General features: G+C 49.0%; 1 protein-coding gene across 12 annotated transcripts in view; it reads right to left on the reverse strand.

Annotated features, from left to right (window-relative positions):
- Positions 1-24,766, reverse strand: part of C7H10orf90 (chromosome 7 C10orf90 homolog) — a 384,378-nt gene that overhangs the window by 19,927 nt on the left and 339,685 nt on the right. For 10 of the 12 annotated variants that reach the window (XR_011488667.1, XR_011488668.1, XM_070470407.1 and 7 more), the window contains 3 exons: positions 7,102-7,392; positions 3,886-4,070; positions 1,782-1,959 (listed from right to left, as the gene is read on the reverse strand). Coding sequence is in view for 10 of the 12 variants with exons in the window: in XM_070470407.1 (XP_070326508.1) it covers positions 1,782-1,959; positions 3,886-4,070; positions 7,102-7,392 (654 nt within the window). In the remaining 2 variants the exon portion in view is untranslated. The remainder of the gene's footprint in view (positions 1-1,781; positions 1,960-3,885; positions 4,071-7,101; positions 7,393-24,766) is intronic. The other 2 variants (XM_070470404.1, XM_070470411.1) reach the window with 2 other exon arrangements.

A 24,766-nucleotide genomic window follows, 5' to 3' on the forward strand; every position in this document is an offset into this window, starting at 1 on the left:
CCTCGAGACTGTGAGAGGATCAATTTCTGTTCCTTGAGCCACCCAGCCTCAGGCCATTTCTTACAGCAGCCCTAGAAAATGAATACCCAGGACAAGGAAGCCTCCCTCTGACACTTGATATGGCGATATTCCAGGCCACTGGGGCCCTGGTATGGCACGGCTGGAGGGCGGCTGGCCCAGGGGACAAGGATGGATGGTCTCATGCCTAACGAGTTCCCAAACGTTCATGAGTCTGCATTTTTCTTACACAAGGTGATGGGAGCGGACGGAAAAGGGAGCCTGTTAGACATCATTTTTGTGTATACATATGTGGAGCTCTAAAGTGACACTTTCATACTTGTTGAGAACACATTCGCTTATCTAACCACCTTCATTGAGCAGGATCTTCAAAACTGTTGACGCCAAGTGGCCCTCACGCCATAGGCACCATGGCATCCTGGCAGCCCTCGCCAGGGCAAGCCTGGACCCGGAAGGCCCCGGGGGGACCCCCAGCTGTGGCTGACGCTTGGTCCCTCTCGCCAACTTGATACATCTGCACCCCAACCCAGATGGCTCTCTGTTGAGCCAGAAACTAAGGAGCCTGCAGAGAATACATCCACAGAGCCAATATCTGCCAATCAGCTTCAAACGCCAACTTGAGATACATTTTCAGGCAGGGAAAGTCTTTGCACATACATTTTGCTGATTTCCTTTCCTTAGCATACTGGGAAGGGTCACCAGGGCCAAGCAGCAGGTGTCCCGCCAGATCCTTCACCATGGAAGGATGTGTTCAAGTTCACCTTTGCTGAGGTCTTGGATGACTCCCCGAGAAGAGCTCTGGGCGGCGGGGGGCGGCGGAGGGGGACGCAGCCTGCCTGTGGTTAAGAGGAATCCTATTCCAAAGCCTGCTGTCCCTCAGCCGCTCTGTAAGATCCTGGTAATATTTGCTAAGCTGCATTTTATTGACTATGGTTATTTCCCCAGAGGACTTTTATTCAGAATCAGACCAATGATTTCACCTCCTGGGGCCCAGAACATTTTGCTAGGAAGATCTTGTTCCTCTATCCAAAGAAATAAAACAGAGGTTTCCCCAGGCCTCCAGATTTTAAGATTTGGGTTGGCAGGCCATCAGAATATGTTCCCATGTCCCCATCCTTGCCCTTGTCTCTTCTTGTTATTCTTTCTGGTTTAATAGTCTGTTTATAAGCTCCACGGACAAAAGGACGGAGGCCAGCCCTGCTCACCGAGCTCTCCCCAGCTCCCTGCGTGGGGTCTGGCCAGAGAAGGTTCCCAATAACACCTTCTCCAGGGAATCCGGGAGCACTGCCCTCACGGGGTCCACGTGACAGCCGCCTCCCAGGGCTCCCAAAGCTGCCCAGCCCGACGCAGGGCTCGCAGCGGGAAAGGGGTTCTGAGGTGACGGGTGTTGATGCAGACAAGCTGGGGTCAACCTCTCGCCCTGAGACGGGTTTTGCAACCTATCAAGGGCAAAGCGGGGCTCTTGGAGTATCTGTTATGGAGCCAAGAATCTGAACCGGCTACCCTGGCTGCCATAGTGCTTCTTTCCCAGCTGAAATGGGGAATGTGTGTCTCCAGCTATTTCTGCTGAATTCAGGGCCCGCGGGTCGCCTCTCAAGACGGGCGGGCTCCCAGGGCGGGCTGTGTGACCCCAAGGTTTGGGCACTTGGGTGGATACCAGTCCTGCATGTGTCAGGGGCACCACTGGGAACATTGATTTGAACTAGGGTCCCAGCCCTGGGGGCCGGCGTCTCGCTGGCCCTCCCGAGCCAGCTGCAGCTTACCGCTGAGAGGATGGGGGACGGTGAACTGCTTCTTGTTGGCGCGGACAGGAAGGAGACTCTGCTTCGGAGCCAGGCTCTCCTTCCGCTGGGCTTTTCTCTGCTGGACCATATGCTCAAGCTTCTTCAGACGTTCTTGCGAGCGAGAAATGAACTGAGGCTTGCGGACTTCCAGGGCCTCCTAGAGGAGCCAAGAAAACATTTTACGAAATTATGCCTGCTTATATATTCATGTATTTATTTTTTATTTCTTGGCCACACTGCAAGGTAGGCAGAATCTTTGTCCCCCAGCCAGGGATCGAACCCACACCTCCTGTATCAGAACCACAGAGTCCTAACCACTGGGGAACTCCCAAAACCTTTTAAGAGAAGTGTCATGAAAAAGCAATGCATCCATCTGATTTGGTCAAGAGGCTGATCAAAAGTACAGTGCAATAGCACGCCCTAATTTTCTTCCAACCCCTCACGGACAGATGGCCACAGACCTGTTGATGACACAGGTCTCAGTTAGCACTGAGGGCCCCACTGTAGCATGACTGAGTTACCAGCACCAAAGGCACACCTCTGCCTATTTCTCCTTCCACCTGGCAATTCATTCATCTCCAACAGATCAAAATCTGAACGCCCCGAAATGCTATATTCCAAGGTGACATAGTGGGAAAGGAATGCAAGCCTTAGGAGTCACCTGCTTCTGCCGGGGGCTGGATGCCTTCTGGAAGCTCAGAACGAGATCATTCTCCCAGCATGACTCGTGTATCTTTTCAGGAGAAGCAGTAATCGTAGCGAACGGAAACAGCTTCTCCCCCCAGGAAGACAGAGCTGGCAAGAGAGCTTTTTCTTTGCAAAACGGTTCTGCAGACTCCATAGAGGAGGTCAGAAGCCCTGTGCTTTCTCTTCAGCCTCGTCTCTCTCTGCGTCTCTGACTTCATGCAAGAACAAAGCTCCCCACACAGGTTTACTGAAGAAGAGTAACCACCACTGATATGTCCTGCTCTGTGATAGACACTGACCTCAATGCTTTGTGGGCATCTGTCATCTAAGAATCCCTGCACGATTCTGGAAGGCAGACTTATTTCTCCCCCAGAGCCACGAGCTCCTGGATGGCACAGGCTGTGTCTCCCCCACTTTGAACCCTGCACAGCCAGCGCCCCAGCTCTGCACGTGGAGGGGGCTCAGCACGGCCCAGAGCTGCGGCCGCAGCAGAAATACCCTCAGCCCCATTCCTCTCCCAGCCCTCGAGGGGCTCACAGTTTCCAGGCAGAGGGCGGCGTGGGCTCTGTCTGCGTTGTGGATGTGCCCCTAGCTGTTGTGCCAGGAAAGGAGTCTCCTGGTCGCCTGGCCTCCAAGGTGCCAGCCCAGGTCCCGGGGCCTGGGGAGACGGCCCCTGGAACCGCCTGTGGGGCCCCGTGTGGCTACTGTCCCAGCTGTCTGCCCCGAGGCTGGAGGCCCGGGCTCCAGGGCCACCGGCGTCTCTCCTGATGGATCCACCCGGGGGGATGGGGGCGGAGCCCATGACCCATCTGCAGGGCGGTTTACAACACCCGGGTCTCCCAGGAGTCGTGGCTAGCCTTCTCTGGGTTGTTTGTCTTCCTAATCTTTATATCTGTGTATTTTTTGAACTTTAAAAAAAAATGTGTTCATGTTACCTCTACAATTGGGAAAAGACACAAAATGAAAGCTGCCATATCCTCGAACTCAAGCCCCTGTGACCTTGGGACTACCTTCATCTTTCAAAGGCTTAACATGCTTGTCTGAAGACGGGGCTGTAGGGACGGACTCCCGCCTCACTGGGGTGAACCTCTCCTTGTCTGGGCCCCAGAAAGTTCTCGACAAATGCCGGCTCTCCTCGCTCCAATCACGGTCATCATTGATGGCATGCGATCCCCAACCTAGCCTGGGTAGATAGCACCATCTCCTTCCTCACACGGGGGTATAGAGTCCCAGGGAGGTTAGGGGACCTGCCTAGAGTCACACAGCCACCAGGAAGTGGAGTCAGCTCTCCAGCAGCAGAAGTGAGGATGTGTGTCCACAGGCTCCCCAGGAAGTCTCCCCTCGGCGGGAATCGTGTCGGAATGCACGGTGGCAGTCAAGCTGGACCGTGCCTTACCTGCAAGGTCAGGGAGCTTTCGGGCCCTTGCTGGCTCTGGGAACAGTCTTCTGGCAGGACGTGGGTCGCTGGGTCCTCGGGGGGCTCTGGTTCGGGCGGTGCTGGCTCGGACTCGGGGTTGGTAGGGTGCTCACTCTCCTTACATTCCTTTATTTTAACAACCAAGTCACAGCATGTGTAATCCCCTGGGAGAAAAGATTTAGAATTCCATTTAGAGGGCACCGAGGCTTTTCTCCTGGCTTCTCAACACCATTAGACACAGAAGACAATTTGGAAAATGGAAATGCCAGTGGGTTATTAATGGGCCTCATTAAGTCGACGAGATCATGCCCATCACGGCCCCCGGGGTGCCCTGGTCGCAGGGAGGCATGTCTGTGGACAGCCAGACTCGAGACTGGCTATGCCACGCAGGTATGCCCTTGGCAAAAATGCTTTTGCAGCCAAGGCAAAGAAACTTCCTCTATCTTGCACTTCATATTTCGTGTGTCCTGTGCAATTAATACAGTTGGGTTGTTTGGGGACCGTGAATTAATTTATCTTGTGTTTGCTACACTAATGATGTAAGACAGAGGAACGGTGTTCAATGATTTATCCCGCCCCTTAATTACTGGGGAGTAGCACTGGCTTGGCACTCGTAATTGGGACTGTGTCTCAGCACTGGGTTTAGCCCCATCCTGCCGCCGTTCTCACACCCTTTGGTGGAAAAGGTCAGGGCTGGAGCCGACGTCACAGCACTTGGGGCAGAGTCGTCTTTGGGGTGCTGAGAGGGGGGGATTCGTATGGACTCACTGACCACTTACTGACCAACTGCTCCGCACGGAACACAGTGGCTGTCTCAGCTCACTCGTCCCGTCTGAACTCCCTCCTACCCCATCACACGTCCCCCTAACCACAGCCTCACCAGCCCTCTGTGGTCTGAAACCCAACCGCGTTCTCCTTTCTCCTTGCCCACAAGCCCTCCCATCTCCACGAAACCCCTTTGATCCCACCACCCGGTAACCTCCTACCTTCAGGCTGAGCCCAGATTTTTCAGGAAGCCCGCCGCCCCTTCCCAGGCACACTGCATCCTGCCCGCTGTGTGTACCACACAGTGAACACACCGCACACATTAGCAGCATCAGTGGGGCCATCGCAGGATGCTCCAGCCCCACAAGCCTGGGACCTTCCAGAGGGCTGGACCACATCATGTTCACCCTGAGCCTCTCCAAACTGCCAGCCTGGGTGCCCTGGAGCAGCTGGTTCTGCTGGGTGGGGAGAGATGGTCATTACGAGGCTCATGTGACCACAGGATGCAACTCCACGGTCCCATGGGTCCCTTAACTGACCCCACAGTATAACCTCCGCCATCACACCAAGATCCTCTCTGGTCTGGACCAGCTGTCCTACATTCTCCCAAGGTCCACTAATGCCCCTGCTACCGACAAGCTCTACAAGCACACCAGACGTCTCACAGCTCATTCACGATGCATGTGGCCCGCCAAGTACCAATTTCAGTTCTTTGCCAACAACATGCTACTTAGAAGTTCACAAATCATTCTTGTTTTTCCAAACATTTGCTCCTGGTCTTTCTAGACCTTTCCCTATTGCTCCCCATTCCTGCTTCAGGACTGATTCCTAGCTGAGATATTTGTCCCCAGCCCTCCAGCCAGAATTAATTCCACTTTCCACCGCACTGCTTCCATGCCGTGTGAAACTTTATCCTAGCTCACCCCACACTCAGGGAAGCCAGAGGTCCTCCCATGCTCCCCCACTGCCAGATCCAGAGACCCCAAGAGCAGCGCCAACATGCCCGTCATCCTCAGCGCTCACAGCACAGCTCCATCCATTACCTCCCTAGTCTCCGCTTGGGCGGCCAGGCCTCCACGGTGACGTGCTCTGTACTCAGGTCTGGCCGGCCTCAGCACCGTCTCCCCGCCCCCCACTTGGACCTCTCCCATCCGTCCTCCACATAGTCCAGGAGACACCCGCCTTCAGGGAACATCTAGTCAGGTCTCCTCCAAGGACTTGGCCCAGCCTCCCGTCCAGATCCCTTCGTGGGTTTATACGGACCTTAGGTTCCTGCGGGCCTCCCCTGCACCCCACACTGTGGTCCCGTGGATCCCACATCAGCCCTGCTCTTTCCATCCACTCTTTGCTTTCTGGGTGTCTTTCCCTCTGCCCTTGGGGTCTGATTTTCCTTTCTCCAAAGCACTTCCTTGAGGAAGATGTCTCTGTCCAGCCTCACCTTGTATCGCCTGGGGCGTCCTCAGCTTCCTGGCAGGTCACCCCAGGCATGGTTATGACCGCAGTGACTCTGGCATGGGACTGCAAGCACCTGGAGGGCAGGAAGCCCTGAGCCCCGTGCCTGACACACAGTAGGTGTTTAATAAGTGCTTCTCTGATTGCATATAGTGGGCATTCAATACATGCTCCTTTCATTTATTAAGGAATAACAAGCTAGAGATTCACTTCTGTTCCCACAAAAATTATTTTCATCAATTACCGTAAATACTTTTTAACTTTTCCAATCCAAAGCTCTAGAATCTAATAGTTTTCTTTCTGTCCTTAGCTATAGCTCTTTGGGGACATTTTTATAGAGTGATTGGAAATCTAAATTTTCCTCTGATATAACTGAGCACCAGATATCTTTTTCACTGTTTTATTCCTAAATGTTTTTTAATATATCGATAGTTTCTGCAGTATTAGTTGAGGTCAGCCCCTTGGCCTTCAGAGAAAGGACGGTCCAGTTTGACGGCCCAGCCTCTCTCGAGGCTGAGATGGGGGCCTATCTCAAAGGCACTGTGAGGTCAGGGCCCTCGGGCCTGTGAGTGCCTGGTGCATATAGTACAAGCACCGCTCAGCCATTAGCCCAGCTGGTCAGCTACCGAGGACCATGGGCAGCCTGGTGGGCCCGCTGCCTTCGGGGCAGCCACACCAGCATCTCAGCGCTTCCCTGACTCCACACGAGAGCCTGCTGGGTGCCTGGAGGCGGCCTTCACCCAGCCCCAGGCGATGCAGGCCTTGTGCACCGCAGGGCTGGGAGTTCTGACCTGGGCAGCGCTGCCTTCTCCCTGCCTGCGAGGCAGACCCACCCACCATTTAGACCTGCTGGCCTTGCTTCCCTCAAGGCAGCATCACAAGGGAAGCTGGGGGAACCAGGGCCCAGAAGACCCTGCACTCTTTTCCCCGTGAAGATCGAGGAAGAACCGCCTCATCCCTGCCTCCCTCGCTCCTTACCTTCCGGGGCCTGTCTTTCTATCTGAGCACCATGTTCCTCCTGCGGAGATGCGCACAGATCTTGGAAGGGGCAAAGGAACCCTGGCAAAGGGGCCCTGGGTTTGGGGAGGCGCTGCTGCGGACTCTCTGCGGGTTCAGAGAGGCCACTAGACTGACAGCTGTTGCTTGGAGAGCTAGAACCATCAGGAAGGGGGTCTCTAACCAGCTTCCATTCCACTGGGGGAGCAGACACGATCTCACGTGCTCCTTCTTGTTGCTTCTCGCTGCTTCCAGAAAATACGTTTGGTTCTACTAAAAATAAAATGAGAGTTGTGCTGAAAACATCTGATGAGCCCACATCTGAAGCAGTGACTTCTGCACTCCAGGCTCTCCCAGAGACAAGCAGATGGACTGCAGCGCTGCCTGGGGTGAGCAGGGCGGGGGGAGGCGGGGGCGGGAGGGATACAGGAGTCACTGATGCCCGAGGGCACACACTCCCCCAGCAACAACAACACATGTGGTCACCAGTCCTGGCCAGATGTCCCGGGGTTCGCCCTGGAGCTCCTCCACATTCACTGCTGTCATGTATAAAGCTCTCAAGCAACCGCACTCCCTGGTACACTCAGGAGCTCGGAAGCCCCTCTGGACGGTAGATAATTGAGCAGGCCGTTTAGCCCACTGACTCTGGGCCAGATACTTGGGTTCAGTGCCTACCACCACCACTTGTATGCTATCTGGCCTCATCTATAAAATTGAGGTTGACACTATAACAAGGTAAGAATATTAAATATTACGTGCTTAATTTTATTATCATATTCATTTTTATAATATAATGAATTTACCTACTTAAATAAGCAATATATTTATATCATAATTGATATAATAAATAACATACATATTTATATAAATACTAAATGTTAAAATCTAGGCAATACTATAATAAAATAATGATCCAGGTAAGGTGTTTTGTGCAGTAGCTGATACTACTGAGCATGTAATAAATGTTTGCTATCATTGTTATTCCAGAAACACTGATGCTCCGTGTGTCCTGCCGCGAGTGTGGAGGCAGGAGGTAACTCATCAGGTGCCTGTGCTCACGTCTAATGCAGCAGTGGGTCTAAAACATGTACAGTGTGTGGCTTGTTGCCGCAATGTCATATCAAAGGCCTGCAAACCACCTTATACTTCTCAGTAGGGGCCTGTTAAGTAAGTTACAGCACTTCGTACTTTGCAGCCGTGAAAAAGAATGAGGCGCATGCTCTTGTGTAGTCAGGGAATCGTCTTTAAATCCATTATCAAGTGAGCAGAGTGGCCAGCGCGTCAGTCCTGCCTCCTGAGCCCACGCTTGTTTGCTGAGTGTCTCTGGAAGGATCCAGAAGACCCTGGGACCGGGAGAGGGCAACACGGGACCAGGAACTGGGGGTGGGAGAGAGACTTTCTCTTCTACTCTTTGCTGATTTTGTACTCTTTTTGTTTTCTTCTTCTTCTTTTAGAATACTCTCTCTCTCTCTCTCTCTCTATATATATATATATATATATATATATTTTTTTTTTTTTTTTTTTAATTTGGCTGCACCAGGTAGTATGTGGAATCCTAGTTCCCTGACCTGGACTGAACCTGCTCCCCTGCAGTGGAAGCACAGTCTTAACCACTGGACCTCCAGGGAAGTCTCTATAAATCTTTTAAAGTTATTCACTTTGAATACGGCAGTGACTCCTCACTGGGTGTCATCTCTTCCCAGTGCTGAAGCCCCCAAAGTGGAGACAGGCACAGCTTCCAGTGGGGTGCAGGCAGACCTCTGGCATCCAGGGGCAGATGAAAAGGTCCCGGGAACCACTGGCATAGTCAAGATTCTTGGAAGACCCTGACCATATTTTCTGAGATGTTTTATACACAAAAAGGAAATGAGTCTATGACCACCAGGCGCTGATTAGAGCAGTGACTTTACTTAAAATGCCAGTTGTCTGCCACCCACTCCAGCCCCGTCTTCTCTGAGTCTGGGCACCCTGGCCAGTGAGGATAGGTGGTGGGGTGGCGAGGCTGGCAGGGCAGCGGGGGAGACAGAACACAGGGGTCCCCTCAGTGGGCTTCCTGGCTGTGGGACCAAGGCAGGAGAGCCAGCAAGGGGGAGGAGCCAGTAGGCCTGCTTCCATGGACAAAGGGAAGGGCAAGTGCCCCTGGGCACTTCTGCCTGGAACGTGAGTGCCCCCCACAAATGGTAGTCATTACTGACCTAGTCATCTGGAGCAGCATATGCAGCCATGAAATGAAAAGATGCTTGCTCCTTGGAAGGAAAGCTATGGCAAACCTAGATGATGTGTTAAAAAGCAGAGATATCACTTTGCCAACAGAGGTCTGTGTAGTCAAAGCTATGGTTTTTCCAGTAGTCATGTGAGAGCTGGACCATAAAGAAGGCTGAGCACCAAAAAATTGATGCTTTTGAATTGAGAGCCTGGAGAAGACTCTTGAGAGTCGTTTGGACTGCAAGGAGATCAAACCAGTGAATCCTAAAGGAAATCAACCCTGAATATTCATCTGAAGGACTGATGCTGAAGCTGAAGCTCCAATACTTTGGCCACCTGATATGAAGAGACAACTCATTGGAAAAGACCCTGATGCTGGGAAAGATGGAAGGTAAAAGGAGAAGGGGGCAGCAGAAGATGAGATGGTTAGATCGCATCACCAACTCAATGGACATGAATTTGAGCAAACTCTGGGAGACAGTGGAGGAGCCTGGCATGCTGTAGTCCATGGGGTCACAAGGGTCGGACATAACTTAGTGACCGAACAACAAAAGTGGCTCTTATGGCAAAGTTGGGCTTTGCTAATTTATAGAGAAATCTTAACAACTGAGTATTTCAAAAGCTGTCAGTTCTGTTTAAGTATAAAATATCATGGGCTTCCCTGGTGGCTCAGATGGTAAGTGGAAAAGTCCTAAAGTAGTTCTTCCTTTCTCTGTGGCTTCATTTTATCAGTTCTTTTAATCAATCAAAAATCAATTATCAGTGATGCAGTCCCAGTCTGCTAGTTCCATCCTGACATCAGATTCTTTAAATTAATGGATTATTTACAGACTAATGGAGGTCTAACTGCCTATCCCACACCTACTTACTTACCTACCTATTAATTTTCTAACTTTCTATCTGATTTAATGTAAATTCTCATGTGAGCGATTATGTGCAAATCAGATGTTCCAACTGTGACTTGAAAGAGTTAAAACAAATTCCTCAAAGTAGAATGCAGGTGGTGAACTGGGAAAAAGAAAAAGGTGTAGTCAAAGAAAAACTTTCCTGACAACATATTGATCAGGCCTTTTTGTGGATTCTGAGAAGCACAACCATCAGCCATGAAATGATCCCCCAGTGGGGCCTACGCCAGGCAACAAGGTCTTATTTTTCTCTGCATGCAGACTGGACTTAAGAGGTCTCTATTCATGGCTCAAATTTAAAACTGCATCACCCTTATGAAGACCTGTCGCCTCCAAAGGCCCTGCCCTTCGTAGGAGAAGCCGAATCAAACACGGCTTCTGCTAGGCATTTTTGTTTCTTGGACTGGAACTCAGAGCATGTTTCCTGAGCCCATGGCCTGAAGGGGCTGGGCCCTGAAGGTTCCCTTTCAACAGCGAAACCCCCTCCATTTCCTTCTCTGAACATCGGACACTCAACCATCCAGCAAGCTCACCTACCCAGAGCTAGGCTGGGCTCTAGGCGGTAAACCGAAACCAGCCACAGAACCTGCCTAATGGTCACAGATTCCTTCTATTATATTCGACTGGGGAACTAACACAAAACCCCCTCGGTCAATATAAAAATCCTGCCCAGCATTTTTTTATTTTGGCTGGCCAAAAAATTCATTGTTATTTTACTAACACTTTGCAGGTTATTACAGTCAATAGTTACACCTGACATGCCTGTGAGGTCTTCCCTAGTCATGTGAGCTTTGCTTTCACTTTCCATATCAGAGTCAGTCGCTAAGGTTTTTGTCTTTTTGTTAAGGTCTAGTATTCACATCGTCTGCATCGGAATTATATTCTCAAGAACTAGCATCTTCTGACACGCTAAGGTAAGTGTCACTCAGACATCAGAGAAAGTATCTACATAAAACTCCCTGAAAAAATTCTTCTTCACTCACAATTTTGTAACGTGTCACTTTTGAAAATTCTATGGTAATAAACTTGTGTTTATAATATACACAAGGTTGGAACAAAGGTCTAAGGGAACAAAATGTGAATGATAACAACAACCATAAGTTGTATAAGGAGCCTTAAATTTTAAGCTCTAACAGCTTTGCACAGTGATGTTAATTGCATCACTCTTTAAAAACATATTGATAAGTCTCCAGTCAATAATGTTTTAGTAATAAAGATGTATTAATGTCTCCAGGCAATAATGTGTTAAACTCTTATCTTTGGATCAGTTAGGTCCTCCTTGGACCATCACTCGGTGCTTACCTGGGCTCCTCTAAAGCTCATTATTTGTTGTGAAATGTATTACTGTTTATAGTTAAAGCTATCAGAGCACCCATGAATCCTCACAGATAAGCAGAAATTTTCTTGGGCTTCAACTTTTCTACCTGAGCCCCTTCTGGATCATACTTGTCCAGACAGAACCATCTGCCTAAATTTTGAGCCGCCTGGTTCATTGCTTTAATCTACAATGTTCCCACCTATGTAGGTATCCACAGACAATATATTTTCAATATGGAAAATCTGAATAGCAAGCATGAAGCCAGCTGTTTTAAGGTAAAGACATCATTGCATCTTCTAGGGAAAAGCCTTCAGGAGAAGAGAGTTCGCAGACTTGCTGGGCCATCACTTCCCTAAAAGTTGATGGGATGTGATTCTGGGGAACATCAGCCTCTGCAAACAAGGGGCTGGCCACAGTCAGGGTGTCAGGCAGGGCCGGCAGACAGCAGGACAGTCAGGGGAGCGGGTTGTGCCAGATTTTCTGTTCCTGACTCACCGTGTCCACCTGCAGACCTCAGGGCTGGGTTCCAGCAGGGCGCTTCTCTGTGCTGAAATAAGGGTCCCGAGCTGCCCCAGCTTTAGGGCGGGAGAGGATGGGGAGGACAGTGGGGACCTTGCCAACAAAGCAACAAGAAGATACTTGAATCTGCCCCAGGGTACCACTGGGGCACGCAGACCTTAGTACAAAATGCAGAAAAGCTGCCCGAGACTCAAGATGCTTGGCCTCCACCGGCCAAAAGCGCCATAATGAACCAATTTGATAGAAGAAGGTATTGCGCTCCTTTCCGAGTATTAAGATGGTATGTGATCTTTCATGTTCTCAGATGAGCCCCTGTTGAGCCATGGCTCCCTGGTTGGCACACAATTCTAATCACGGTGGTGCTTTGGCTCACAGTAGGAGATGAGCCGGTGGGGGGTGGTTGCTAAGGGGTGGCAGGGCGGAGTGAGGTGGCGGGGCGGTGGGGGATGGGAAGACCAGCGCAGCCGCCAGACTCCATCCATGGAATTGCAAGGGACGAGGGAGAAAACCATAAACATCACACACAGGCTCAGAGAGCATTGCTGCTGGAACCTTGACAGCCCAAGACAGGGAAACGCATCTAGAGAATGCATTTTAGAACAATCTATTTCCAGGCAGATAAATTCCGGTGTCAAAGCTGAAGCAGTTCTCTTAGAAAGATCTTCTCTAAGGTTTGAGTCTCAGCTCCGTGCACTTTCCTGCCTCTGAAACCAGACTGAAGCTGGCCAATTAACCAAAAAGACATTTCTAGGCAAAACAGGCTTCCTTGAAGCCATGGCCACATTTTACTGTTTTGGGAGGTGATATTTTTCTCCTCTTAAATGTTAGACCATTGTACAACAGACTCTCTTAGAAATACAGTAACAAGCTTATGTTGATATTTCTGGGTCATCAAAATAATTATAAGCTTCTAAACTCACCTACAGTGACTTCCGATCTTAGGTCCTCTTAAAAATCTGATGCTATCTGCCACTACCCTGAGTTGCCCAGACTGCCCTCCATCCATTACCACCTTTTAAAAGCGCGTATGTCCATATTTTATCCATAGTTGACCTGTCTGACCTTCCTGCCTCACCTGTGGGCCCACCTGCCGCAAACTCCGTCCTTGAGCATCACTGGAAATCAAAGAAGTGAGCTGGGTAGGACTGTGCAGCCATCAAATGGAAGGCCAGGCTGGATGGTCCAAGGGGGTGAATCGCAGACCCTCCTCACTTGGGGCAGGATTTTGCTGTCCCTCATCGCAGGTGGCTCTGGTGGGAAAGAACCTGTCTGCCAATGCAGGAGATGTACGAGATGCAGGTTTGATCCCTGGGTTGGGAAGATCCGCTGGAGAATGGAATGGCAACCCGCTGCAGTATTCTTGCCTGGAGAACTCCGTGGACAGAGGAAGCTGGCGGGCTACAGTCCATGGGGTCGCACGGAGTCGGGACAGGACTGCAGCCACTTAGCCCAGCACATTCTAGCACAGGGACACAGGAGGCTGCCGCTCAGAAGAAAGGCCAGGCGTTCTCAGCTCAAACCGGGCCAATTCATGGATGCAGAGATCACTAAAGAGGAAGAGGCAGTAACCCTGGGTGCTCAGAACAGACCCAGTTTCTCCAGCAGGTATGGTTGGCTTGATGTTTCCCCCATTCAACAGCAGAGAATGCTCAAACCATCTGCAATTACAGTACACAGAAGATGAAATAAAAGAGCTTGTTCATGGCCTACAGAGAAACAAGCAACAGAGCCAGCAAAGAAAAAGCTTTTACGACGGACGAAGCTGGTGGGTATGTTCTCTGCTTTTTAACCGACCAAGGCTTCACCTTCCTGCAGCAGATGAAAAGCTGATTTCCTCATGTGGAAAGGGGGTGTCCATGTGGTACCCTGTCTCCAGCCCGATCCAGACTTCTGTTTAACATCAGCCGGTAACCGGTAATTATTTCAGCACATTTCTGTTAAATTTCTACACAGAGATGCTGCAACCCAGGTGGGGAGTCAGAGAGAGGGGAAAAGGGGGTGAGGTGGGGGGAAGGAGCAAATGGAATAAACAGCTCCTAGCAGAGAGGAGAGGAGAGGGTCAGGAGGGGAAGCTGTGCTTGGACCTGCAAGTCCCAAAGCCCAGCCACACGGCAGGAGCAGAGCTGGAGCTGGTGCCTCCGGGAAGAGGAAAGAGAAGAAATCAGGGGAACAGACAGCAACTTGAAGGTTGGACAGCAAGGATGGCGGGGCGTCCAAAGGCAGCTGGGCCAGCGGAAACGCACGAGCGGGTCCTTTTTTTGTCAGGAAATGAGACTTCCTGTCCATGCCAGCCCTTCCTAGAGAGTAAACAGGTTTCTCCTACTGTGAGCATAAACATTTCTCCCTAAATACGGAGACAAACCGGGGAGGGGTGATGACCAAGAAATAAAACCAACTTGGGAAAAGTGAGGGCAGCAGCTACAGCCCTCTGAAAGGAGCCTGCCCTTTTGGGGATCCAGAGCAGATTAGGGGAGGGTGCTAAGAAATGTTAAGATGCCAATATGGTGTTAAGACAAAAATATTCAAGCCCTGGGAGTGGAAGAAATCTGGATTCAGAGGGAAAGGGGGAAGAGGCACTATGTTTATTTTTATTGTTCTAGGGTCAGGTTTCAAGATACCGTGTGGGCTACAGCCTGGGTGAAAAACAGTATGGCAGTTTCTTAAAAAACTAAAAATAGAGTTAGCATATGATCCTGCAATCCTACTCCTGGGCAAATATCCAGACAAAGCTGTCCTTCAAAAAGATACGTCCACCTCCTATATCCATAGCAGCTCTATTTACAACAGCCAAGACATGGAAGCGACGGCAGTGTCCACTGACAGATAAACGGGTAAGCACACACAGACACACACAGACCAGGGACCACTACTCAGTGCTGAAAAAGAATAAAACAGCGCGATTTGCGGCAACACGGTTGGACCTATAGATTATCACAGTACGTAAGTCAGACAAAGACAAATAACATGATACTGCTTATATGCAGAGTCTAAAAAAAGCTACAAATGAACTTACTTAAGTAACAGAAAGACACCTACTGACATCGAAAATAAATTTATGGTTACCAAAGGGGATAGGGGGAGAGGTATAAATTAGGAATTTGGGATTAATCAGTATACACCACTATAAATAAAATGCCAAAAAGGACCTATTATAGCACAGGCAATGCTACTCAATACTTTGTGAAAACCTGTAAGGGAAAAGAATCTGAAGAAGAATTATACATGCATTTCAACCACTGTGCTGTGCTCCTGGAACTAACACAACATCATAAATTAATTATACTTCATTTTAAAAAAAGGTGCATGTGTGGAGTCTGTACCCAGCGATCATGTAAAGGGTCACGCATGCATTTACCACCAAGAGCAATGTAGGTTATTCCGTCCCAAAGACAGTGTCTAGAATGGTCAGAGTTACTGGACAGAGCCGTTTTTCCAATTATGTTGTAATCCTCGAGTCTTAAGATGGTTGAACAAAAATCTCAACACATACACAGACTTGGAAGTCAAAAATACACACACACGGACACATACATACATACGTATGCACACATGAACACACACAGACACACCTGCCTGTGTCTAATAAAAGGATTACCTGGACTCTCTTGCAGGTGATAAGAGGGACATTTCACTAGATGATTAGATCACACCTTTCTGCCTGACACCGAGGAAGGAGTCCCAGATGATCGACAGTCCCATAATTCTTTATACCAAAGCATGACTTAGATTCTCAAAGCACAGAAAAAGAGCATTTTAAGCTTTTATCAAAACTTGCGGCTAAAGTTTCCAGAGGTGACTATTTGAGGGGATGATTTTTTTCAGTAAGGGATATTTCCTTTTAAAAATTTCTAAATTATAAAAGCCATAATCACTGTCAAATTTAAAATACTGAAAAGAACAGTCTTTGGACTCTGTGGGAGAAGGCGAGGGTGAGATGATTTGAGAGGGTTGAAACATGTATATTATCACACACAAACTGGATCGCTGGTCCAGGTCTGATGCATGAGACAGGGTGCTCAGGGCTGGTGCACTGGGATGACCCTGGGGGATGGGATGGGGAGGCAGGTGGGAGGGGGGATCTGGATGGGGAACACATGTGCGCCCATGGCTGATTCATGTTGATGCTTGGCAAAAACCACTACAGTATTGTAAAGTAATTAGCCTCCAATTAAAATAAATAAATTAATTTTTTTAAAAAAGAGAAAGTAGAAATCATTGACAATCTGTCACTGACAAAAATCTTCACAGTGGTTTTCTCAGGGAAGTGTAGCCCATTTCTAGTGAAATAACACACGATTGTTTCCCTTCCATCTCCATTTTGGACATAGCTTATAACTAGACAGGAGCACCTTCTGCCGCACCAGTGGCGCGTAAAAGCAGGGCTCACTAACACACTGTCGTTTGGAGGAGGTATTGCCATCGGTGGCCACCTTTGCATTTTGCTTCATAATTTGGGCAGCTTTCCATCTTTCCTCCTCCCCTTGCTTTTCTTGTGAGCTCTGAGCATTACCAAGCAGGTAAGACTAGACAGTAGAAACTGATTTAAAACTCAGACTGAACTTCGCGGTGTCAATGGAAGCAGGAGAGAAGAATCTTGGTAAAGGCTCCTGCAGAGTAAAGAGCCCGCTCAGAGCCAGCTGTCATCCCAGAGTGTGTGTGTGTGTGTGTGTGGGGGGGGGTATGTGTGGTATGTGTGGCCTGTGTGTGGCTGGTGTGCATGTAATATGTGTGGTGTGTGCGTGTGTGGTGAGGGGAGGGAGCTTCCAGATCAGACTGTTACCCCACTACCTGCTCTTTCAAAGAAATTGCTTGACCTCCTTATCTTCAACAACTATCCACAGAGTACCTACTATGTACCAGGTACTGATGTAGATAGAGCATCTAGGATGCAGCAGTGAAAACAGCAAAATTCCTAGTCTCATGTCAAGGACAGTTCACTCCAGCCCCTCCTACAACCAAGGGCCATCACTTCCACTCCAACTCCCTCCCAGCCAATGATATCACCTCCCTTTCTATAACCAATGACATTACCTCCACTCCTATAACCAATGACATCACCTCCACTCCTATAACCAATGACATCACCTCCACTCCTATAACCAATGACATCACCTCCACTCCAGCCCTTCCTACAACCAATGACCATCATGTCCACTCCTATAACCAATGACATCGCCTCCACTCCTACAGCCAATGACCACTACCTCCATATAACCCACCATTCCTATAACCCATGAGCATCACCTCCACTCCAGCCCTTCCTACACCCAATGACATCACCTCCACTCCAGTCCCCACTCCTACACCACATCCCATACCTGAAACGTCCCCATACCCAGAGCTTCCTCTCCTCCGAACCAGTAAATTAAAACCTCCCACTCTCTGACGATATCCAACAACTCTTTCAAGTCACAGAACGTTGCTCTCTCCACATCTTGAACATTATCACTGATGACCTCAAGTTCCCACCATCTCTGGTAGACTCAGTTGGTTGCCTACTCAATATCCATTCTTATATTTTTTCTTACTTAGAGAATCTTCATTTTGTTCAAAGTGATAACAGGCCTAGCGAAAAACCGCGTCTTGCTCTGGTAGGCTACTGCTCTGGCCAGTGAACGATAAGCAGAAGTCCTTTGGAAGAACTTCTGGGAGGGTCTCAAGAGGAGATGTTCACCTGGTATTCAGTATGAATGTGGACGTGATGGCTGGAATACTGGCAACTATTCTATAAGCATCATAATGAGGGTCACACCTGAAGGACTGTGGAACAGAAAGACAGACACGTGAGCTTCTGAGGACACTGTGGGCTTCCCGTACCTGCCCCAGACTGCCCACTCCTGGGTTTCCTTTACAACAAAAATAAACTCTTCCATTCTCAAGCCACTGCTTTTTGGATGGGTTGTTATTTAAAAATAAACACAAGTCATAATTGATTGGATCCCACCTACCAAGGTATGAGTCTGGATTGGCCCAGTTAGTGGCAGCATGTGTCAGGATCACAGGGAGACCTTGTTGAAATCCATTATATGGGGCAGCCCAGCTCCAGTGCTTCCAACTCAGTAGATACAAAGAGGAGCCCAGAAGCGTACATTTCTGACTTCCAGGTGGTGGTACTGAGGCTTCTATTCCAGGAACCACACTTTGAGAACTACTAAGCCAGGTGACGATAAAAAACAAAGAACAAAAGCAAAATTTTGCAACTCAACACCTGGCTACTAAAACTGTGAGCTAGGAAGGCCACACTGACCACACCTGGAACCTTACACAGAGGCAGAGCCTCAGCCCTCGCCTCTGACCCACCGAGTCGGAACCGGCCCTGGAAGCCCCTCCCAGGTGGGCGCGGCAGAAGGCACACACCCGGGCCGGCCCACGGCGCTGCGCTCGTCAAAGAGGCTCCTGGAGGCTCCTCCGTGGTCTCTGCTTCCAGGACCCTGGAGGTTAGCAGCAAGGGCAGAGGCTGGACCGGCCCATCAGGGCTTCCACTCCCAAGCCTTCTAATGGCTCAGCTGCAGCGACCACAGCAGACTGTCAGAGTGGAGGGAGGCATAGTCCTGCCCAGCGCCTATAAGGGGAGCAAGAGTGTGGGACAACAGCCGTAGAGACTCCCAGAGCAGCCTTCCGGTTCCCGCCTCTCTCATCCCTCCAGCTGCTCTCAGACCGGGGACTGAGGACAGTCACAACGGCACAGGCACAAAGGGAGAGAGAAATTAGGAGCTTGGGGTGAGCAGATACACACTGCCGAATACCTGCTGTATAACACAGGGCACTATACTCAGTATCTTATAAAACGGCTTCCCCAATGCCTCAGTGGGTGAAGAATCCACCTGCAGTGCAGGAGATACAGGTTCAGTCCCCGGGTGGGGAAGATCCCCTGGAGGAGGGCATGGTAACGCACTCCAGTATTCTTGCCTGGAGAATCCCCAGGGACTGATGAGCCTGGTGGGCTACAGTCCATAGGGTCACAGAGTCAGACATGACTGAAGCGACTTAGCACCCATGCATGCATACATAACTGAAGAGTGTATGTATGTGTGTGTGTGTGTGTGTGTGTGTGTGTATTATATATATATATATACATGCATATATATATAAAACTGAATCACTTTACTGTATATGTGAATCTACCACAACATTGAAAATTAATTCAATTTTAAAAAGGTACAAGTACAAATGTAACCACTAGAACAATTACCCAAACCTTCTTATTAATAAAAACTAGGAGAAAATTATAAACAAAAAGTAATGAATACATATCTTAGAGATGAACAAATAACCAAAAAAATTACAAATTTATGACAAAGTTGGCACCAAACATCAGTCATTCCAAGAAAACAAATGGACTTAACTCACTTATTAAAAGAAAAAGCCCACACACCTTGCAAGACAGGGAACATTGGTGATGCCCAGCAGAATCTCAGATGGATTTACTCCTGAGCCCAGAAATACCCCCACCAGGAACCCACTCTAGTGGACTCACGAGATGGTCCAGAGACCCAGCCTGCATCATTAGATGGTTTGCTCTGGTCCCCTGTCGGCAAGCAAGCCAAGGGCAAAAGGCGCACATCTAAGGACTCAGACCACGGGGAGTCACGGCCCCATCACAGAACCAACAGGTGTCACTTGGACAGACCAGGTGAGGATCTGCCCAACACCTAACTCTGACTCTGGCACTGACCTGAGGGGTTGCCGCCTCTTCTGAGAAGTCCAGTGACCCAACAGTGGATGAGCCCGATGGGTGGGAGCTGACTGAGAGAGCCGAGCAGGGTCTTCTAGTTAAAGAACACACCAGAGTGACATAGAAAAGGCCATTCAGAAAGCTAAGGGCAGCAAAACACAAAATGTGCTAGTGTCTGTGATGATACCAGGCAGTTCAGGGAGGCCCCCAGCCAAAGCAGCCAGTAGGGGCTCATCCAGAGAAGATGAAGGCCAGCTGAAGGCCTTCGTCCCTCTGACTGGTCTGTTGTAAGTCCCTGAGTGGTCCACGCACAGGCACATCTTGATGAACCCACATTTGGAAACACCCTCCCCAGTGGGGGCTTCCACGCTTGGAGGCTGGACGTGGGCACATCACCACGTGGACTCCAGCCCCAGCATGACTGTCACTCTTGTCTGGACGGCTTGTTCTCTGGCAAATACTGGAACATATCCTGCGGTTCCCCTGCCTTATAAAAATGAGTAGAAAATGGGCATATGTATCTGCATGGGACTCATTTAATATAATTAAGATGAAGATGGAAATCATCAGGTGTTAGAAGCAGCAAATCTTTAACCTTAACGCAGTGGTCTCTGGACGTAGGCCAGAAACTGGTTGATTCCGTGCTGAGTGGTAAAGGAAATGAGCAAAATTAAAGAGCCAATTTGAAGTGCTTAAAATGATCAAAGACTGGGCCTAAAGAGTGAGTTATAAAATTAGGGATTCTATAATACTCTTGAGGGCTCTGATCTCAGAATTCCCTTTCCCAGTGTGTCTTCCTGTACACAGTTTCCACGTGTGGTTTCAGGACTCTGGCGGTAAGGAAGGAATTCCCTATTTTGGTGCTTTGTGGGGTTGGGGCCAGGAAGGAGACAGGCTTGTCCGACACACAATGCCTCCACTTCCTGCCTTCCCAGGTCAGGCAGGTTCCTCCTACCAACCCCAGCCAGACCCTCGATTCCATCCCAGGATCTGGAAACCCCATTTGGAGAAGATATAAATACTTCTGAGGGTTCCATGTCAGAATAGGAAGTGAATTCCAAGGCTGTGGGATTCCCATGGAAAAGGCTCTGGGTTCTCCTTCTCAGAGCTATGGGAACCCGCTGGAAGCATTTTCTTGTCTGGCTGATGGCATTTTTCTGGTTTTCTCAGATGCTTTTTACAAACCTCAATCATGTCAACCCAAACTCAGCTGGAAACATGTGGCCCTGAGTGCCTTTTTTTCTAAGAATGCTGCACCCTTTGAAGAACTATTTTTGAAAATCATGATTGGAGAGACTCCCCAAGGCCTCTGCAGAGAAGCACAGGCCACGTGAAAACAGTAACGAAGAATAAATCAAGCAGTTGAAAGAGGCTGAACCAGAGCCGGCCAGGCCACAGTCGGCACACAGGGGCTGAGGCTCTGATGCTGGCCTCCATCTCCTAAGACCACGAGGCTCATATATTTCAGGTCCTTTCATCCCCTACACCGCCTCCCCAAATGACCATCATCTCCCAATGAGATAAACAGGTGGTGTCGCAATTGAACACTCACTTTCCAATCCCTTTCGTTTCACGAGGACGTCCTCACATTTACTTCTTGTCATAAGGAACAAAACATATTTTGTTTATGGGCTTGCCTTGAGAGACCACTTAGGTTTGGAAAAAATGGAAAGATGCCTAACTGTTTCTCAAATGCTACAGTGAGTATCTGGGTCTAGTAGAAGCACTTCCCTTATATCCTAAAGAGAGGAGGGATTGCTGTGTAAAAATAAACTTATCGTCTTGTTGAAAAATCATCATATTGGAGTAAAGCAGAGAGTGCAAAATCACAAAAAAATGACAAATCCTTCTGAACTAATATATCTCTGGGGAGAAGATATCTCTGGGGAGAACAGAGAGGTCTCGTGTATTTTTACTCTTTCTACCTGTCTCACATTGACTGGAGAGGAAATCACTTTCCTGTGACATTTTTGAATGCTCAGTTAATACAGCTGAGTGTCTTTTCATATAAACTAGCACCTCTGGCAGTGAACTACACAGAATGATCGGAGGATGCGCACTTTTTTCCCATATCAACCCTTCTTACCTTTTCTTGGGGGTCATACCATCTGTTTTATTCTTGGTTTCAAAGTAGGAAGAAAAATAAACAGTGGACTGGCTTTTATGGGGCTTTTATATCTCTAAACACCCCAACTAAGTTTTCCAAAAACTTCTCTTAGGAAGGTAGGTTGCCATGTTGCACGCCCTCTGATTCTATCCAGTTCTTGCTGTTCCGTGAGGCTACCCTGGGGGCTCAGTGGTAAAGATTTCACCTGCAAAGTAGAAGGCCTGGGTTCGATCCCTGGGTTGGGAAGATCCCTGGAGAAGGAAATGGCAACCCACTCCAGTATTCTCGCCCAGAGAATTCCATGGACAGAGGAGCCTGGTGGGCTGAGTCCTCTGAGCCTCTCTGCTTTTCCTGATACCTTTCAAAGGACTCTTGGGGGTCAAGCTGTAGGGTAAATACAGCACTCTTCCAAAAGTGACTTTGCAGGCAGTTGGTCTTTAGGCTGCATTGGTGCTTGTTGATTTAAGAAAATGTTTTTAAAATGGTTGGTGTTAACATGGTATGTGTTAGCTTTAGGGGAAGAGCGGTGAGTGGTACAAGAAAACTGTCCTATTTTGGCACTATGTCCATAAGTCTAAAATCAGTGCAAATGTAAACATTGTGAAAAATAGTAGTTTGTGATAGGTTAAAAAATTTTTCAGAGTAACAATTTTCAGATAGTCACTCTTCAAAACTTTGTATTATGACTACTGCTGCTGCTAATTATTATGACTGTCTATGCTGATTCACCAAAATGGCATGAACACATTTGTAATATCCTGTGCAATACATACTAAAGCATCTTGATGCATCTCAATATTGTTTACAGTTTCCATCAATTTGCCAGTGAGCAGAGATTGGTCATCAGCTACTTGGAATCTCACCAAGGTCAGGTCACTGACGGGTATCTGCATGACCCCTCAGGAAGGGGGGACACTAATCCACCCAGGATGCCAAGTTTGCATCCCAGTATCACCTCAGAAAGATGGAAGACACTTGGAATGCACGTGGTGAGAAGAATTAGCACACACGCCTAGAAATCTGGGGTCTACTCCCTCCTGGTTCTGCCTTCCTTTAACCAATGATGGTGCACAGGTCAGCCTGCCTGTTTGGCCTCAAGTTACTCATCTATACGATGGGATAATAACCATCCTGCTCTGTGAGAATGACATAGGACATTATGAAAACTCAGAAAGAATAATGCACTGGGCAAAGTGGGCCATCATCACAGTTTACCCAGCCCTAAAGTGTCCCATATCTAAGAAGCTCAGCCGTGTGCTCAGCCATGTCTGACTCTCTGTGACCGTGTAGACTATAGCCAACCAGTCTCCTCTGCCCATGGAATTTTCCAGGCAAGAATGTTAGAGTGGGTTCAGTTCAGTCACTCAGTCGTGTCCGACTCTTTGTGACCCCATGGACTGCAGCATGCCAGGCCTCCCTGTCCATCGCCAACTCCTGGAGTTTACTCAAACTCATGTCCATTGAGTCAGTGATGCCATCCAACCATCTCATCCTCTATTGTCCCCTTCTCCGCCTGCCTTCAGCAGCGGAGTCTTCCCAGCATCAGGGTCTTTTCCAATGAGTCAGCTATTTGCACCAGGTGGCCAAAGTACTGGAGTTGCAGCTTCAGCGTCAGTTCTTCCAATGAATATTCAGGACTGATTTCCTTTAGGATGGACTGGTTGGATCTCCTTGAAGTCCAAGGGACTCTCCAGAGTCTTCTCCAACACCACAGTTCAAAAGCATTTATTCTTCGGCACTCAGCTTTCTTTATAGTACAACTCTCACATCCATACATGACTACTGGAAAAACCATAGCCTTGACTAGATGGACCTTTGTTGGCAAAGTAATATCTCTGCTTTTTAATATGCAATCTAGGTTTGTCATAACCATTTCCTATTCCAGGGGATCTTCCTGACCCAGAGACTGAACCCATGCCTCCTGAGACTCCTGCATTGGTAAGCAGATTCTTTACCACTAGTGCCACTCAGGAAGTCCATATCTAAAGCACAGCCCTAAAAATATAAGCCTTTAAGGGATATAAAAAGATTTTGTCCTTTCAAACTTAGGAAAAAATATACACGCAAGGAGGCATAGAGAGGCAGGAAGACAGTTTGTTCAGTCTTTGACTCATGACCACCCAGTATGCCCTAAGTCTATTTCCTGTCCATTTTGCTAAGTTACTGGCTGAAGGTCAGGGAAGGTCCATGTGGGTTAGGTTTGGGCAGGGGGGCATCTCTCAGTGGGATGAGAACTGTCCTTTGAGTGGGACAAGCCCAGCCATCCTTCTGGCCCTGCAGGAGCTCTTGGTGAGGGGCTCCGGCCCCCAGCCTCAGTGGCCCTCAGTCTGTCCCTTGACTGTGCCAGGCCCCCTGCTTGTGTCGCAGAGGAAAAGCAGGAGCTTTTGTGCTGGGAGAAAAAGGATATGGAGCGACCGCAGGGAGATAGATCAGAAGCCCTCTGCTAGAGGGAACTGCAGACGCAAAACTGAGCTTGAAGGAGGAACACAGACCCCGCCTCATCTGCATCTGTCCTTTAACCCTTCTCACCTCCAAAGAGGCCCTGATCACTTCAGTCAGGGGGAAAGGGATGCGGATAGCTGCATGGGGTGGGGGAGGGGAGAGGAGCACACAGTGAGATTCAGGCCCAACCTCCGCCCAGCTCCAGGCCTCTGGGAGCAGCCAACACAGAAACAGGGTTTCTTGGAAAGTCCAGTCTCAAGTTCTAGGGTCACACAGGATCCTCCAGACCTGGGGGAGACACTGTAGTGAGAAGGGGTCAATCAACAATGGGCGGGTTTCCCAACAAGCAGGGCAGACCCCACCCTGCCTGGAGCTGGAGGGCATCAGGGGGGGGCAGAGGAGACCCCTCTGGGTGCTGAGCTCCCAGAAGACCCTGACGGCTCACCCCAACGCATCCTGAGCGGGGTCTGACTTGG

Source organism: Odocoileus virginianus, chromosome 7, assembly GCF_023699985.2.
Source record: "Odocoileus virginianus isolate 20LAN1187 ecotype Illinois chromosome 7, Ovbor_1.2, whole genome shotgun sequence".
In the NCBI taxonomy this organism is placed as follows: Eukaryota; Metazoa; Chordata; class Mammalia; order Artiodactyla; family Cervidae; genus Odocoileus; species Odocoileus virginianus.